Source organism: Oryzias latipes, chromosome 10, assembly GCF_053564925.1.
Source record: "Oryzias latipes strain Hd-rR chromosome 10, Olatipes_Hd-rR_3.1".
Lineage (NCBI taxonomy): Eukaryota > Metazoa > Chordata > Actinopteri > Beloniformes > Adrianichthyidae > Oryzias > Oryzias latipes.
The window spans coordinates 29246976-29265869 of record NC_136246.1 but is presented as its reverse complement, the minus strand read 5'-3'; the positions used below and the strand labels follow the sequence as shown (position 1 = coordinate 29265869).

The 18894-nt window shown below is 39.4% G+C and overlaps 1 protein-coding gene across 1 annotated transcript in view; it reads right to left on the bottom strand.

Annotated features, from left to right (window-relative positions):
- il1rapl2 (interleukin 1 receptor accessory protein-like 2) overlaps positions 1 to 18894 on the bottom strand; it is a 437033-nt gene that overhangs the window by 13917 nt on the left and 404222 nt on the right. The window contains exon 11 of the mRNA XM_020706755.3: positions 17731 to 17876. Within this exon, the coding sequence (XP_020562414.1) occupies positions 17731 to 17876 (146 nt within the window). The remainder of the gene's footprint in view (positions 1 to 17730; positions 17877 to 18894) is intronic.

Genomic DNA, 18894 nt, shown 5'->3' with positions numbered 1-18894 from the left:
GGTCCCACTCTCATCTATTGCAAAAGTCGTCTTTTAATTCTAATTATGTATTTAGTACAAAAACAAACAAACACCTGTGCCGTTTTCTAGGACATAGTTTCTGAAGAGCAGCAGTAGTTTATCAGAAATTCACCTTTGAATTGTTAGTGCAAAGCAACCCCGCCCCCCCTTCCACTCCCTCGGAGCAGGGAGCTTTGTGGCTCATCCAGTATATTTTCTACAAATGCACAGTTTCAAATGACATTTGTTTTGTCTGCTCCTGATTCACAACAATTTGAATAAAGAAATAATCAGAAATGCAACCTTTAGCTTAATTTTCTGTATATCTGTCCTACATAGTGACGCATCGTTGTCCTTTTTATGTCAGGGAAGGGTCAGTCATTTAAATGTGATCATGAAGGAGGAATTTATAATTGTTGTTTGTGCACGGTTGCCATTATCGACACTAAGTTGAAATAGAGCTGTGAAAGAAAAAACCTTTGGCAAAATTCGGCAGATGCAAAAGGTGTGTTCAAAGGTGTGTGCATTCAGCGTGGACTTTGACGCACATCTCAAGCCCGTAGCATTAGATACGGCTCATGATGACCATTCAGATGTTAGTGCTTTGTGATTAAAAACAGCAAATGTCTATGCAACTACTTAACCGCTTAAGTGTGACCGACATTTGCTTAATGACAGAAAAAGTAGAATTTCTCTGAAATAAAACAGAAAGTGAACTGTTGGTAAGAAAAGCTCTTGGTACAGTGATATTTACAGCTTTAACACATTTACAAACAGACTGTACGCTTCCTGATGAAGATGTGTGCTCATCTTCCGTTAAAGAGCAGGTCATTGTTACTTTAAGTAACTTTGAATGCATCTCCTCCTCGCAGCTTGAAGCGATTCTCACTGTTTGCGTGTGTGTTTTTGTCTGTTCAGACTGGGCTCTCGACACGAGGAACCATCTGTGCCATTTACAAAACTGCAGATTACACGTTGGCAAAAACACACAAGCTCAGCATCGCAAAGTGCGGCGCCTCGGAGAGACAGATGAAATCACGGCGGCGTGTCGGGCGCGCACGTGCACGGAGCGTGTGTGGATGAATGATAGTCCCTTCAGAGGCAATATGAGTGTATGGGAGATTAATGGAAGATGGTTGGTGAATGACACCATGGGAAATATGATCCATTACTGTCTACCTCTCAGACACCTCCCCCAACAAACACACACAGACCAGCACATCTCAGCCCCAACTTCTTGAACCACTTCATTTCCACATCTTACTTTGTCCATTTTCCGAGTCAGACCAAAGAACAGGACCTTCACCCAAACAGGAGGACGACCCTTTGCTATTGGACAATCAATATGTAGTTGTGTACATGCAATGTAAGAATAAAACTAGACAGAGACATTAACAGCCAAAAATGTTCAAATAAAACAGTATTTAAAGTATTTTTTTAATATTTTTTTTGTGGAAAACCTTAAAGCCAAAAGTTTAACACTGAGGTGAACTGAGAGCTGCAGGCTTTAGGTGAAAGAAACACGTCCTGGGCATTTATCCAAAGGTTGTGTCACACAGCCACTGCTTACATTTTGCTCATTTTCCATGTAGGAAATTTCTGTCTTTCATAATACATTATATATGTAAGTCATAAGTGTTTCTTGCGTTCCTCGTTCGTTGATGTGCACAGATGTCCATCGAGGGTTTCGGCTGGTGAGTTTTTACGTGAATTCAATTTTGAGCTGTTCAAGACTTTTGGTCAGTTGAGAATTACAGAGTTTATGCATTTTCTACGTGGTGCATATGCAATTATTACATAAGTCTTATGTAATTGCATACTCAAATTTGTGGCTTTCCATGTATGTCCCATGAATGTCTTACAGACTTTTCAGACATGTATCACAGATGTCTAACTTTTATAGTGCGCGTCCGGCGCACATATCACGTTCAAATTGCTTATACCATGGTCCGGTTGAATACTCGATTCTGATTGGCTGCTGGGTATGCGTTAAAACCTGATAACCGCACGGTGAAAAAAGAAGTTCCGGTCGGCTAGCTTAAATGATTTGTATCACTGCGCCGGCTTCTGTAAAACAACCTTTTGCTTCATCATCTGGGCAAAAACAAGCGGTAAGCGATTAACTTTCCCTCTGAATTGATGCTTTATTCAACCCATCGGGACGATCAGCATATATATATCGCCGAATCTTGACTGCAGCGGTGGTGCTGCACGACGCGGACTATATGTTACGTGATGCGGCGCGATGCGCCGCATCACGTAACATATAGTACGCTGTTTATGAGAAAAGTGATCCAAATCGAAAAAAAAAAAACAAGAATTAAGGACTAAAACCTGGTAAATATGTATTGCTTTTGTAAGTGACCATGGTATAAGCGGGTTAATGGCCTTCGAAGTGTGCGGTTACTACTTTTTAACGCACTTCGCGGAAGCAACCGTCCGACGCGATTCAGGCTTCCACGGCGTGCGTTAAAAAGTAGTAACCGCACACTTCGTCGGCCATTAACCCTTACGTAATTGACGCATGGATCACAAAAGAATTACATTTAAACAGCGCAATAATCATGCACGGTTCACAATTCACAACTTGTGTGGCTTTTACATTAATTTAAGTGCCCTTCCGTGGTTTTAAGGTGGTTCATTTGTGATACCACGTAAAGACCACAACTTTTCCCACTTCTTTTGGACAAATTTTCATTCATTCAATATATGCAACATTTTTCTGTGACACGGCTTTAAGGAAAGGAAAAAGAGTGGTCATTAAAAAGGTAAACAGCGGTGTTAAAAGGACAAAACGGCTTTTAAAAAAATGTAATCTTTCTCAAAAACCTCTGAGATCCACAATTAAATAAACAGAAACAAAGAACAACTAAAGGAAAGAGAAAAAATGAATGCACAGAGATGGGGACTTGGACTTCAGGTGTACAATACAAGCTTTTATGACGACTATTTGTTCTGAAGATATTAATGGTTTATTAAAAAAAATGCATTCAGCTACCTTTTTTGGGGGCAAAAATTGTTCAAATGCAATGTGTTGTGGTCTATTTTCACCAATGTAGTGAGCATTGATGAAAGCCGGTTTTTCACAGAGACGTCTAGGAAGTTTCTCAATTTTGGAATTGTGGATTCGGACAGCACCAGAAGCAAATATGATTTCAAAATCCATTCTCTATTGAGAACAGTCGGAAAACAACTGCTAACATCTGTAAGGGTGCGTTAAAATTTTAGGTTTAAATAAAATTCTCAAAGTGAGATTTTCCAGAGTTTCTGAAACACTGGAATGATTCTGAGCAGCAGCGTCTATCAGGTTCACATTTTTCCACAAACTGAACAGCTATTGAGCACAGCCAATCTAGTGGTGAATGATGCCATTTTCCTCAGAAATAATCCTTCAAAGAGCCGACGTTGCCTTTCTTGACCATTCCACAACACTGGAGGCTGAAGTTACCTCTAGTCACCAGTAGACGTCTCTCCAACTCTATGGCTTTCAGCCAAACTGATCTCCAACTGTGACTTCTATTAAACTACAGATGTGTGGAGGGTTGGTAACAATTTTTAAGATATTTAGCAAATATTTATCTACAAAAACATTATTTGGAATGAGGCACAGTAGTATCACGCCTCCATCCTACCTCTGTCTGTCTCAGAGCGTTTATTTTAGTGAGGAGTCACTTCTTAATATCACTGCGCAGAAGGATGTGAGCAGAATCTTGAAATGGGTTTTTTAAGTTTGCCTTCTTGCTTTCAGGCACAAAAAGAGCAGGCGGTTGCAAAAAGTGCTTGTGTCTGCAAGTGAGGAGAGGAACATGATTTAAAAAAGAATTTCAGTTGGATTAGAAACTTTTCTCCCCGCCACTCTCCTCCTGTCTCAACGCAAACCAAACAGGAAACTGATACCTCCCTGATCCCCCCCCCCTCCCCTCCTCTCCATCTTTTCTTATTTTAATTCCATTCAGCTGGTATCATTAGGAGCGCATTTTCTGTTTGCTGCCAAAGCAATATGTCAAAAAAAGCCTCTTTTATTGTGAAGTAAAAATAGCCTCATAGTTTGCTTTTCAATGTACTGCACCATCTGTCACGTCCTCGGCTCGGTGCTGCTGTAACACTCCACCCATCTTAAAAGTTTTCATCCGAAAGTGTCTTTACTAACTTGTTCATTGTGCATTTCACCTTGAATGTGGATTTTAATTTAAATTTTAGTATACAGTATAATTCACACCAGTCAGGAACAAAGTAAAGCGTTTCATCACAGGTCCAGAAAGAACAGGAATGTTGGTGTTCAAGTAACAAATTTGCTTTTAAATAAATTGAAAAAAGATTTTTTATGTTCAGTTTATTAAAAATAATGAACGTTACAGTAACATTTTTGATGTTTGCGGGGATCTGGACATTAAAACACTGGTGTCAGATGGAGGCTCCCGATGAAAAAGGTGGAGAAGCTTTCTAACGCTTTCTTTTTACCATTAATTCCGCTTTAACCCCCTCCCAAAAATAAAAAGAAGGAAATTTGTGTTCCTGCGACCAATGTCTTTGTCTTTGACCACTAAAAGTCTCCCCTGAGATCGACTGAATTTAAGTCTACACGGTAAGAGTCCTTACCCTGTGCTGCATTTGCACAGACAAAGAATTGCATTTTTAATTAAAGTGTCAATAAATTAGTCATTAAATGCATTTAAATATTGTTTTTATTCAATTCTCAGTTTATGTTGTTGTCCTAGTATGTTGAGTTAGTAAAATGTAAAAAAAAATGAAATTATAAGATAAACCTCAAACATTATGTGAATGAATAAATTCTGGCATCTCCTCCTTTCCCAGAGGACACTAAAAGCTCATCCATGACACCCCCCCCCATCCTAACACACAGTATTTTTCTTTGTTGAATGGATGTCTTTAAAAACGTCCCGCCCTGTCTCCATGGCGATAAGAGCATTTGATGACACAACTCAGAAATTTATCAAAACCATAAAGGACTTTAGTCTGTGAAAACTGGCTTTCTATCCTTTAGTGTGTGAGCGTGTGAGTGTGGGGGGTCTAATTGGGATGTTTTGTCGCAATAAAACAATTTCTGCTACTTGTAAAATTGGTAAAACATCCAGGGATTAGTCTTAAGGAGCAAAAACCAAATATCTTCTGATCTTTTCGGCTTCCTGCTCACTGAAGTCTCAGTGTCGTCCTCTTTTTGAATTTTTAAATTCACCAGAATCAAATCTCTCAGTTTAACCAGATTAATGTTTGCTGGAGGAGATTTTTGTGGCTTGCAGGGATTTTGATGGTTGACAGTTTCTGGCCTCTAAAGGAGATCCATCAGTTAAAGTCCCACTAGCTGTCGCGCACCTATAGGTCTGTGAAAGTTGCTTTTCGTGTTTGACCCATCCCCTGGTGGAGCAGGGAGCAGCAGCACTAAGGAACCAGTTTAACTCTCGAATCCAACACCTAAATGCTGGTAATTGACACTCAGTCAAGCAGGGAGACATTGGGTCCCATTTTAGTTTGACTCGGCCGTGGATTTGAACTCACAACCTTCCAGTCCTGTGACAGACTGGCGACCTGTCCAGGGTGTCCCCTGCCTTTGCCCATAAGTGGCCGAGATAGGCTCCAGCAGCCCCGTCACCCCGAAAGGGACAAAAACTGCAGAAGATGAATGAATGAATGAATGAATGAATGAATAAATTACCCTTCCAGTCTCAGGGCAAAGACCACTGAGGTGGTGCCAATCAAGTCGACAAAATGCACCAAAAAATGGTTGGAGGAAGTTTGAGAAGTGAGTGACTCACAAATCCAAACTTTTTTTTATTTCACTGTTAAAGTTTATGAGATTATTCAATTTTCTTAGAACTAAACGGCTCTTCTATTTAGTATAGTAGAAAAAAGTACATGTTTTTGACCAACGAGGCAAAAAAATATTAACTTCGGGGATGAAATTTAGGGTTTAGGGCGGGACGCTCACTTCATGATATAAAATGCATTTTACATAGCATTGTAATATTTAGTATGAAACTACAATTGTTGATTTTTTTTAACATCAGAACTGCAACATTACAGGTCAGACGACAGATTAGTGATGTGATTCAGTCTCTTGTCTCTTTTTTTTTTGGGTGGTAATGAAAATTTCTAAAAAAGAACATCTCAGTTTTCTGGAGTTTGGATTAGAACACAGAGACACTAACTGATCCGCCGTATAGGGAACAGAACCTGCTCTTCCTCTTTGATTCCAATCTTCTTTTTGTTTTAATCAGAGGTGGAAACTGGGATTGGTAATCATGGAGCTTGAGCTCTGGCTTTGGGTTCGGAGAATCTTTATTTAAACTTAAGCTAAAATGTGACGATCGTGTCCGTTTCCTTCCTTCTGTTGTGAAAAAAATGTAGTCATCCAGACAGAGTAAATCAGTGTCAGCTCACTTCTATCATAGAGACCTTCTAAGTCCAGAGGACGCTCATTCAGCCCCGAGATGCACTGAGACTTTACCCTGTTTGACCGACTGTTTGACTTTATAGGCATCTCTGGTTGGAGGCTGCAAATCTCCAATGATAAACATTCAAAGTTAGTTTATCTTGTTTATCAGGGAGGAAACTATTTGTTTTGTCTGGTTTTTAAGGAGCCAGAATCAGCTTTATAGGGCAAGTAAAGCGCATGTACAAGGAATTTGGCTTTGGTGTCTTGTGCTCTCGTGCAAACTAACAAGGTATAAAAAAAGTGTAAAGGGGTAAAAACAAAATAGGATAAAAAGTAATATAAGGTAGATATAGGAATAAATAAAGACAACTAAATAAAAATGACTAATTAAAAATGCAACAGTAGTTCCGGTGTGACAGTTTCTTTGGTTTTGTTCTGTGTTTTTGAGGGGTCAGGAGGTCATTAGAGTGACGGCTCGTGGAAGGAAGCTGTCTTTGTGGCGAGTGGTTTTGGTGAGTATTGTCCTAAAGTGCCGCCCTGACGGGAGGAGGCTGAAAAGGCAGTGTCCGGGATGAGAGCGGTCTTTTGTGATTCTCCCAGCCCAGCCTATACTGTTGAGACTGGGGCAAATCGACACTGAATATTTTTGTAGCGATTGAGTGTGCGGCCGCCGTTTTTACAAACGGCTGACGTTATGGATTTTTCTAATGTGGTAGCAAGCCTTTCTGAAAAATGGGATTTTAAGCTACGTCCATACCAAAGTTGGTGCTTGTATCACAAAATATATGATTTGTCTGAAATATCCACCTAACCGTGTCCGCTACTGCTGGTGTGTTTTACCGGTTTTGCTTGGAAATCAGTCTCCTTTTCATGTCATGTCACCATTTTAACTTTTTTAGCTGTTGTTATTAATGATTTGAGCTTTTAATGTGCCTTGGTAAGGCGCCATATAAATGAACATGAATTAAATTGAACAGTCGGTCAATGACAGCTCTGTGATTGACAGATGAAGTGTCCAGCGCGAACACTGCCTTTACTCTACAGGATCTTGGGTCCATCCACTCCCATGACCCTGCACAGACAAAGCAGGTGTTGAAGGTGACTGAATGAGAAAAGTCAGTTAGTTGTTGCACAGTTTCAAGTGCTTTCTCTAATTTGGTTTGGTTGTTCCTGTTTTTAATGTCAGTGTCTGAAGTCTGGGAACTTTCAAAGCAGGTTTGACTCAGCAGAATGAATGAAAAATTGTTTCCAATATTTAAAAACAACATTGAAGTTTTGAATAACAGCGGAAAGAAATAATGAATGTCTTTCACTAACCTCTGAGAGCATCAGAGGAACCGTCTCGATGTCTTTGCAGAGAGCCCATCTGTCCTTCCTGTCTGTCATTTTCTCCGCCCCGGTCTGTCTGCCTTCCCCTTGCCTCTCTTCAGCTCGTGGGGGCTGCAGGCAGCCCCCTTCTGCTCTGTCAGTTACGATAAGGCTGCGTGTGCACTGTAGGTGTGTGTCCCTGTGCGAGTGCATGTGTGCAACAGAGATGCATCAACCCATTACCGTGGGTCACTGCAGAGTGACAGCACATCCTAATTTAATCACACACACTCGGTGCATGAAATCAAGCTTTGATAACGTCCACTAACTTGGAATTACTTGTGCTTTGTTTAGGCTGTCGTCTTGCGTTCTGGACAGATTTCTTCCTGTTCAAGAATCTTTATGCGTTCGGCTCAGATGTTAAACTTTTCGACTAAAAGTTGAAACAAACTTTGATGATGGAACAGCAGTTGTGAGGTTCTAGGGAACAGCTGCTGTCCGTAGAATTCATTTTCTCCTAAATAGTTTAAACATTCATCAATATCAAGCTGCTGGCCTCTTCTTCTAGACATTTGTGGATCCTCAACCAGCTTTGAAGCAGAAAAGAACACACTGCCCTGCGTTAGATCGCAGTTAACTCAGCTAACAAGTTGCAATAAAGGTGTTTTTGATTTTGTTTTAGTCCCCAAAAACAAGAATTGTCTTCAATTGGCTTTCAAAGCTTTAAAGATCCATTTTTAGCAGCAAAGCAAACAGGAAACACTATAGATTTTCCCTTTTTTTTCAGTTTACAGGTCTTTTCAAATATAAATATGGATAATTTTAAGCAGGAATTGTATAAAGAAAAACTGAGAAAAGTAAAAAATGACTGTACAGTGACTGTAAAACAAGAAAAAAAACACACAAAAAACTAAGTTTCTGAGTAAATGTAAGAAAAAAAACTTGAAAAGAGTTTTGTAATTAGAAATAGGTCTGGATTACCCCCTAAAACGCCTTTTTTCCCTTGTCCCAACCCCCAACGACCAAATATCATTTTAAATAAAATAGTTGTAATAAAATAAAAAGAAAGGATTCACGTTTAATTGTTTGTTAGACACTTTCATCCGAAGCGATTTATTATCGTGCTCTTCTAATATCCTCCTGACAAATTATTCCTCTGTAGAGGACATACTGTATTTAAGCCTTAATATCCCCCAACTACTGTACACTACAGAATTAACTCCTTTTAGTGTCTAAAGAAGACATTTAGGTTTTTCAATTATATCTAAAGGAAAGGGGGTGTTGCTCTGGAATTGTAGTTTTTGGTGTATTTAAATAAAAAACCCGGCTGGACAAATGATTTTTTTCACTGATAGTCAGGTTAACATTTAAAAATAATGTAAAACATAAAATAAAATGAATAATATAATTATATTATATTTACATTTTAACTCTACGTTTTCTTGTCACTTCTTGCATACGTTTATTGTTTTTTGATGCTATATCAGCAGAAGGGGCTTTAAGTGTTTCACTTGTTGCTGCTTTCATTTCTCCCCGTCCTTAAGTCTGCTGTTGTTTAATTTAGAATTTACATCCTTTCTTTAACATTTTTTATTTTACTTTAAAAAGTACAACTTTAAAGGAAAAATGCAAACAAGATATAAAATACCATAAAGTAAATGATTGTGGTCCTGCTGTATGAGTGAAAACCACAAATAAAACAGAACTGCAGGTGGAGAGTGAGTAAACTGGTAAAAAACTTCAAATTTGGAAAATATTTTGCTGTGCACATACACTTAATCTGGGTTAAAATGATAATCTATCTCTCATTTGCTTTTTAAGTTAAAAAGCCAGAGAGGATGATATAAGGAAAGAAAGAAGTCCGAGTTTTATTCTAATGGATGAGGATTCAGCCGCTGAAAACCAAAATTAAGGATTACGTGATCAAATTTCTGTTCTAATCTATTTTTTTGGGGAATAAATAAGACAAAGATAATAATTAAAGCCGCAAGCGGCGTTGTATGGCCCGCAAACGCAACTAGCCTTCCACGCCCAACTCTACGCACCACTGCCTCCCTCACTACCCTCACTGCCCAAAGGCCATTCAAAACGGCCTTTGCTAATTATGCTAACTATGCTAGCTATGCTCATTTGGCTAAAAGTGCTAGCATAGCGATCAGCATCATCAACTGACTTAGGAAAACACATTTTTAAAAATGCTAATTATGCTAACTATGCTAGCTATGCTATTGTGGCTAAAAGTGCTATTATAGCGATCAGCATCATTACCTGACTCAGAAAAACACATTACCTAAAATGCTAATTATGCTAACTATGCTAGTTATGCTAACATAGCTAAAAGTGCTAGCATAGCAATCAGCATCATCAACTGACTCGGAAAAACACATAAAAAAAATGCTAATTATGCTAACTATGCTTTCTATGCTAATGTTGCTAAAACTGCTGGCATTGCGATCAGCATCATTAACTGTCTCAGAAAAACACATTCCTCCATTGGTGAGAGCTATATGTCATAAGTTGATAAAAAACCCACTTTTTCCAAAATGGCGGCTTTTTTGTTTATTTTATCTCCATAGCAACCATTTTATGTTTTGGTCCCCTCGGGAGGACGAACAGATTGACGTCAGTTTGCGACAAATTGGTAAAAGTAAACTTTCGGTTGTCCTTAGCAACAGTGGTTTTATGCTTACCACGCCCACATTCCTTATATGTCCATATCCAGTGTTTTTCAATGTATGCAGTTTCAGGCATTATTGCATGTATTCAAATTTCACAGTAGTCCTTTGAAAAACACAGGAGTTATAACACTGCGTCACTTTGCGAGCTCGCCCCTCGGACGCCGGTCAAAATCTACAACTTCTGATTGCAATATTTCTTCCAGACTAGCTTGCCGTTGATGCCGGAAAAAGTTTCGAGACTGCTGCTGCGGGCCATAATTAAGGACTGCATGTCTGTTCGATGGCCCTGAAGTGCAAATCACATCAACAAATCACTCAAAGAAATAAATAAAAACATTACATCTTAGAAATGAAAACAAAATTCCAGAAACTGTGACATAATTTGAAAAAACAACAACAGTTCCAAAATAATGAAACAAACAATAATGAAATGTTTCAGAAAACAAAAGTAATTTTCAGAAACCAAATGAATGTTAAAAAATGAAACTAATGCATTGAAGTTATATGGCACGGTGATATCTTAACCCTACAGAACCCACAGGGTCAAATGTGGCCCTCGTTTTCTTTTTTTGTTTAGTTTTCTATTGTTTTATTTTTAATGTTTTGTTTTTATTTTTTGGTTGCTAATAATTGTTACTTCTCATCATGAACAAAGAAAAAACTAATTTGTTTAATAAATTTAAAAGCCCTGAAGAAAACTGTTGTTGTGTTCTCCAGGGTTGAGACATATTTGTTGAAGGCATTTAAAAAGTTCAGTGATTGATCAATCAATTTTCTTTTTTTTTTACCACAGATAGGTAGAACATCTAGACCACCCATGTCCCGCAATACATATCTTTTTTGACGTCTTGTTTTGTTTTTAACATTTTGTTCTGATTTCTGAAAAAAAAAAAAAATTCCGAAATGTTATTATTATTATTTTTAATGTTTTGGTTTCTAAAATTTTGTTTTTGAATTATAAACTGTACATTACTTGTTTTGCTTTCGTCATTGTCATTCTGATCTTTAATATGCTTTTGTCTTGAGTGATTTGTTAATGTGATTTGGGCTTCAGGGCCACCGTAGTTTTCCATCTTGAAAATGTAACAGGACTCAGTCTGTGCTGCAGAAAAGCAGCTGCACTGATGCTCGTTCTTTGGTTGCAGTCACTGCTCGTTTTGCGCGTTTCTGCCTGCATGCATGCAGATGACCACAGCACTAAACAGGCACATTATGTTTAATTCCCCCCATGAGAGAATGTCTGTCAGTGTGCGTTTTTGTGCAGCCCGCCTCAGCACACTCACATGCATTATGCAGAAAGCAGTGGTGCCTCCCCCCCATTCTTGGGTTTAAATGCAAACGTGCACGAGCAAAGACGAACTTTCCTCGAGGTAATTACACTGTTAAGAGCTAAATGATTCTCCTCCAGAGCGCCTCTGGAGGTGTGTGTCCTGACAGTGAGTGTGTCTGCTTGTGTGAGAGTCCCAGGGGTGCTAGTTAAGTATAGTAAGATAGATTTGACACCCAAGGCGCTCAACAGAAGTCAGAGGGGAGAAACTAAGACCTGTTTCTAGTCCTCTGACTCCTGTTCCTTTTTTTCTCCACCTCGTTTTCTAACCCTTTCACACTCCCCCATTCCTGCTGCTATCTTCACCCCTGTCGTGGTTGTATCACCTCCTCATTGTTCAGTAATTTCTCGCCTGCTGTTTCCCCATTCTTGCGTTATTGCATGGATTTTTCTCTAAAGTGACCAGCTTTCTTTGCCTCTAAGACTTGTGGAAACGTACACCTCTAGCACTGCTTTGCTATTCTCTTTCTCCTTCTGCGTCTGAAGGTCCCTGCCTTTTTTCTGGGTCCCGGCCTCTGACCTGTACTGTCCTATCCGCGGATCGGATGGAGACCGTGATCCAACATGACTACTGCAGCTGTTTTATCCCGAAAGTGCATCTAGAAAACGAGAGCACGCCCCTTTTTAAATCAAGCTCGCATGGGGTGGAATAGAACTAAAATATTTATTTAGTCTTTTTCAGGAAACCAGAAGCAAAACAGTGGAGCAGCAAAAGATTTGATATTTTTATAGATAGATAGATAGATAGATAGATAGATAGATAGATAGATAGATAGATAGATAGATAGATAGATAGATAGATAGATAGATAGATAGATAGATAGATAGATAGATAGATAGATAGATAGATACACACAGACCAGTTTAATGTCAAACAATCTTTTCATGGACCAACCTGTTTAAGGCTGAAGTGTCTGTTTTTTCATTTTGTTGCTTTCAATTTACCTTAACTTTTTAAGTTTATCTTCATCCTCAGTAAAATACCTGCAGCTGCCTTAAAGTGTGGGTGACATGGCCTATTTTAATAAGCCAAAATATAGTAAATAGTTTCTATTTCATGTTGCGATTGTTTTTAATATTTTTCGAAAAAGAATAAATAGCGAAAAACGCAATATAAACAACGAGGACGGCCGCCGGCTTCACGCATTCCGCCGAATTCGCGCCGCCCTGTTTGTGACGTAACGAAAGGAAGACAAGGCAGACAACATGGCTAGCCCCGATAGCGAAGCACAGAGTGATGCTACCGTCTCTATTAGCGATTTATCATCAGATGAACAGAAAGATGAAGAGGAAAGTTGCGGAGATTATCATGATGATGAGTCACTTTTGCAACCGTATCGATTCGAACCCTTTTGCGAAAGTGAGGAGGATATAGCAGAAAGTAGTAGGTCTAGTGATCATGCCGATCATGACGATAGCCAGCATGAAGATTCGGCTAGACTCCAGTAAGTCTAAAAAATGTATAAAATTAAATTACTCCACTTACCCTAAAATATACTCAAAATGTCCCCTTTTGGCCTAATCTAAACAAAGGTAAACACTGGTTTTCAACCCAATTTACAAAATAAATGTCACAAAATAAAAGTTTCCCAGATGGTACTACTCTTTAGTTAACAAAGTCACTGTATACCATTAACAACTGTGGAACATTAACAGTTTTACCCGTTTGAACCCGTTTGAAACCTTTTCTCGTGCGCGCGCGCGCGCTCACACACACACAGTTCAGTTTACTCACGGTACCGGCACCTCAAAAGCAAAAGAAAAAAAACGTTGCAGGCCTGTTGCTTCTCTTGCAAAACATTGAGTGCGTTGAAATACTCCAGTTGGATCCAAGGACAACAGAAAACACGACTACTTCGCCTCAATGTGATCCATCGTGATGCACACTAGCTTAGCAGCCTCCGCTCCCGACTCCAGCGCCGTCCTCTCCGACCCAGAAAACGGCTCGCTCGCTTCCAGCTCACCCGCCTTTCCTCGACTCAGAAGCCAAGATCCTCCTCCCAACTCTCCGTTCAAAATTCTTCGTTTGTGTCCCGGTTTTTGTCCCTTCGAAAACGCAGACTTCTCTCCTGCAGATCTGGAGGGAAAAATCCTTCGCCGTCCACCTTCTTGAACTTTCCCCTTTTCAGCAGCGTTTCTTGTTTGGGAATTTTATACACAGATACACTTTCAGTAGATGTATTGCTACATCCAGCTGCCACACAACGACTTGGCATGTTGATGATTAACAGATTTAAACACGAGAGAAACGAAGACTACCGGTTTTGTTTACATGCTGTCCGAAGCGGAACTGCGAAAATCAACGCCTTTCATGACGTCACAGGTCATATCGGGTTCACTTCCAGCCTGCGCTCTAGCGGCAGATCCAAATCTCTGATTCCTTCGAAAGATGTCTATTATTCATATGCTTCGGATTTTTTTCGACGCGAACTATTGGTATCAATAGAATCAGCGTTTAAAGGGCTTTTTTATTTGACAAAGTTGTTCAAAGCATGGCATCCACACTTTAAGCTTTATTTGTTCACTTGATTTTGTGTAGGAATCATTCAAATGTGACATAGATTTTCCCTCAACTGTCTTCAGCCTCTTCCAACTTTTAAGATGTTGATGGATAAATACAAAAAGAAACTTGCGTTTGACTGTTTAATATTTTGATACAAGCAGCGTCCTTGTAACATTTGACAGCTGGTTGCTGAAAATGATTTGGAGTAAATGCTCCTGTTTTTTGTCTTATAAATGCAGATTTCTGTTATTTTGAAGTCAAATGCTCTTCTTCTATTTCCTGGCCCTTTTAGACAAGACGATAAACTTTCTAAAATTGTTTGTTTTTGAAACTTTGAAAGTTGAAAGTCTAAGTTTAGCGGTCGGAGCAGCCACTTGAAGAAAGTAGCGGAAGAATTTTCGGCACGTGACAGAGCAACTAAATGATTTGAAAAAAATGTTTCTTTTTCTCTGTGGCACAATACCAACTGCCCCATGGACCGGTCTGCGGCCCAAAGGGTCCAGTAGCTACTACTGCCTTAGCCTACATCATCTCTAACAGGATTCAGGGAAGTACCGTATGTTTCCGAGTATAAATCATTTTCTTTTGCATAGTTTGACCAGAGGTGCGACTTATACTCAGGAGTGATTTATATGTCATTTTTTTAAAAACATAAATAGGATCCTATAATTGTTATTTTCCCACTAACAGCCAATCATCCTTGAGCGGTTGTTTCCCGCTAACAACCGGTAGAGAGCACTGTAGGTGTGTCAGTATTTGCTACTGACAGCAGAAGAAGCGCTGTACAAAACAAACACGGAGGAGAATCTGATCAATCTCCTGACCTAATGATGTGTTTCTTTTTCATTTCTTTATTTTTTCATTCCTCGGACTAATGTGGGACTGCAGGTCATCAAACTGGGTTACAGAGACATGGAAGTACCGCCATCAGCGCCGTCAATAGAAGAAGAAGATTGCGGTTTAAAAAAAAGAGTGCTCTCTTGGGTGAGGGTGTGACTTATACTCTGAAAAATACAGTGGTTTTGTTATTTTGCTGCAGCAAAAGAAGCAAAAGACAATTGATTGATTTTTGTATTCACAAACAGGTCATGAAAAAAGAATAATCTCCCCTAACCTAACTGGATTCATTAAAAATAGACATTTCTTTTTCAACTCAAGGCGAGGATTTAACATGATCAACATCCCAAATCTTCTCATAGCTTTGAATGCAGAAAGGGCCTTTGACCGTGCAGAGTGGAGGTTTTTACTTTACAACCTATAGGCCATTGGTTTCGGTAACAGTTTTAATCACATGGGTTAATCCTCCCTGGTTTCCTTGGTAAAGACAAATAGTATTCAATCAGCATGTTTTCCTTTACCGCTCCACTCGGCATGCAGGGCTGTCCCCTAAAACTCTAAGCGCTGCAAATTCACTGCTTTGATCAAAAATAAACCTGATGCTCCTGCCGCGTGTGGGAGGAGCCGTCAAAGGATTTTAGCCTCATTGCTACAATGAAGCATTGGCTGTGTACTGTATCTGTATATCTCATGACCAGTCAATGCATGGAAGACATGGATGATACCTTTCTCTTTCCTTCCAGACATGTGACTAAATCCTGGTGTGTAAACCTTCTACTTTCCTTTTCTTGCAGGTCTGTTTGCAGATTCTCTTATCAGGTCGTCTTCCCCCTATAGAACTCTGCTTCCACGGCTGTGTCTTTGCTGTTGTTGTTTTGTTTTAATTGTGCTTTCTGGCACTCACCTGTCACTCACAGACCTGAGTCTGAAGCTTCTCGCCTTTTCTACCGTCTGCACACATTCTGGTTTCATCCAAAAATATTCATTGGCTTTAAAAGCAGCATCGATTCCTGGCCTGAAAGGGAATCTTCGTTGACAGAGTCGAAAAGATGGGATGTGTATCAGGTAGGTGAAGCCGATGCTGCTTTGCATCTGACAAACCAGTCAAAAAACATGCAGTGGGGTATGTTTTCTGGCTGCTTTGACAGATGGTCGGACTCATTTTGTATAATTATTGCCTTGTTTATTGCCTTGCAGAGATATTAAGGATCTTCTTAAGGATTTTAAGTGTTTTTTTTTTGTTGTCCATTAATTTTCTTTCAGATCTGGTTTTATGAATGAACCCTAAAGGATCTTCAGATCCTAAACTACAAAACTACAATAAACCAAGGTAAAGCATCTTTTATGCTCTGCTATTTTTAGGATTAGAAATAAAACCTTTAAGTCTAGCTGTAAAATAAAATTCTTTTTACATGCTTAAACACTTAAAGTCATTTTTATTCTTTTTATCTTGTACTTTATATTAATCTGGGCCACTTTAGCTTTATTACAGTTTTAAAGTTTTAAAATTTGACTTGTGTTTGTCTTCCAATGAGCTATATGGTGGCCCTAAAGTCCAAATCACATCAGCACTGAACACTGAACTGCGGTAAAGAGTTGATTGAGTCATTCCCATCTTTTGTAGTGGCTGTGGCCAGGAGCTTAAAGAAATATCTTCTGTTGAAATATTTTTCCAGTTTTTCATTGTGTTTTGTTAGTTTGGTTTAGTTTTTGTTAATTTGTTTTGATTTCTAAAATGTAAAGTTTTTTAAATTATTATTTGTTTTGCTTGTCTCATTGTGAACTTTAATTCGTTTTTGCGTTGCGTGATTTGTTCATGTTGTTTGGACTTTGGGGCCACCGTAGTTCCAGTCGGGGAGCTGATTGGTCTTGGAGGCTGTCCATTCAGGCAGATCCTCTCCTTTGAATTGACCTCACCTTGAGGACTCTCCATTCTTAGCTTTTTATGCATTTTTTGGGGGGAGGGATATGGGAATATATTGAGTTTTAGTGTACAGGATGGTTGAAGATGTTGATTTTTTCTTGATTTTCTTTTAGTTATAAAGCCCTTTCTGTGACATTTGATTGTTTAACCCTTGTGCTATCTGCCTCCAAGGCACGTTAAAGTTGGGACTGGGCTCATCTAGTGCGCTGAACCTTTTTTCTTCTTTCTTCAAAGTCTGATTTTTGATCTACATTGGTTTCTATGGATTACATAGAAACCACCTTTATCATGGTAGGGATAACACGTCAATGTCAGAGTGGGGTCATCTGGACCCCACAAGATAGCACAAGGGATAAAAAGTGATGCAGACATAAAGTTCTGATTGATTTATCATAACTTTTGTAAATACTGGAACAAAGCATCCAAATTGACCCGTCCTTGATTGGTCAGATTCAGATCAATACAATTCTTATCCTTTTATGATCACGGGCTCAAATATCTAATATGAAAGGTGGATTCACATAACCTTGAAAGTATTTTTTTTGCAAATTTGCACGACTGATCTCCCCAAATTTCCTTCATAACTAAAAGTTGCTCAAATCACCCTGCAGTGTAAGAGTAGGAAAATGAAGAATTGCTCCAGTGAAGACACACAAAAACTTAACGAGGCCACTCAAACCTTTTCTTTTTCCATGGTATTGAACTCAAACAGCAAAGAAAAAAAAGTGCTGGAAGAGAAGAGGGGGGAAAAAAGTCTACCTTTTTTCTGCAGTATAGCACTCCCGCTGCGCCTCCCTATGTGGTTCTCCACATAACAGGTGTAGTTGGCCAGATCTGCCTCCTCCACAGCATCAAACGTCAGGGACAGCTGCACCTCCTTCTCCCCTAAATGTTCCCTCAAGATCCTGCACAGACCAGCAGACACACACGGCAATCAGACACGACAAAAACACCTTTATTCATGCTCAAGGTGTTCGAGGAGGACCCCGACTCAAACACTCCCGGATCACTTCAGGGAGAGACGGAAGCACAAACGTCTTCCAGACTCCTTGTTTCCAAATCAACAGGGAGGAGAGGAGGACTGGAATATAGGCCAGATGAACAAAAGTGACACAGGGAGCAGGGAGGCATGTGTAGAAAATACAGGAGACAGATTGAAGAAGCTCCCGTCCGTATGGTGAGGTCGCATCCCTTTGAAAACCTGGGAGGAGGAGGAGGAGGAGGAGGAAGGGTGTGAAGCAGTGTCTGCGTCACAACGCGCACCTTTAAAGGTCAGTTTCATTCAGGAGCACAGAATTCAGAGATTGGACTTTCCTGCTGAGTCGTTGGATTTCGATGTTTCAGTGATGTGATTTATAAATAAGTCAAAAAGAATTTACCTCAATCTTTTATTAGTATGGATCAAAGCCTCAAAAGTATGCAGAAATAACACAAGTCAATAGAAAATTACACTTTTTGAATGTTAAAAATAATTTCTTTTAAATGTCACAACATAAAAAAATTAGAGGATTTGAGGTCAGAGAACAGAACTGCCAGTAAATTCAAGTCCAGACTTTCTCTAAACTGCTGTATAGCTTTGATTTCATTTGTTTAAACCTGTTCATTGTGGATGTTTTTTTTTAAAGCCTCATTGAGGTTTTGAGCTCATCCTACATCAGAGTTTGACCAATCAGTTTGACAGTTTAATTGAATCTTGACCGATGCAAACTGGACTGAACCGTGTCGGGAGTCTGAGCTGGATGATCCCAGTCCTCTTTTTGGTAATGTTTTCTTTATCACTGAAGCAAAAGAACAAAACCAGGCATGAGCATCCAAATTCATGATTGTTGTTAATATTCCTGAGCAGAGAATGTTTTGTGTCTTTAGATCAGGGTCAATTCAGAAGTGAGGAACCATTCAGTCACTGTACACCGTCTTCAACAA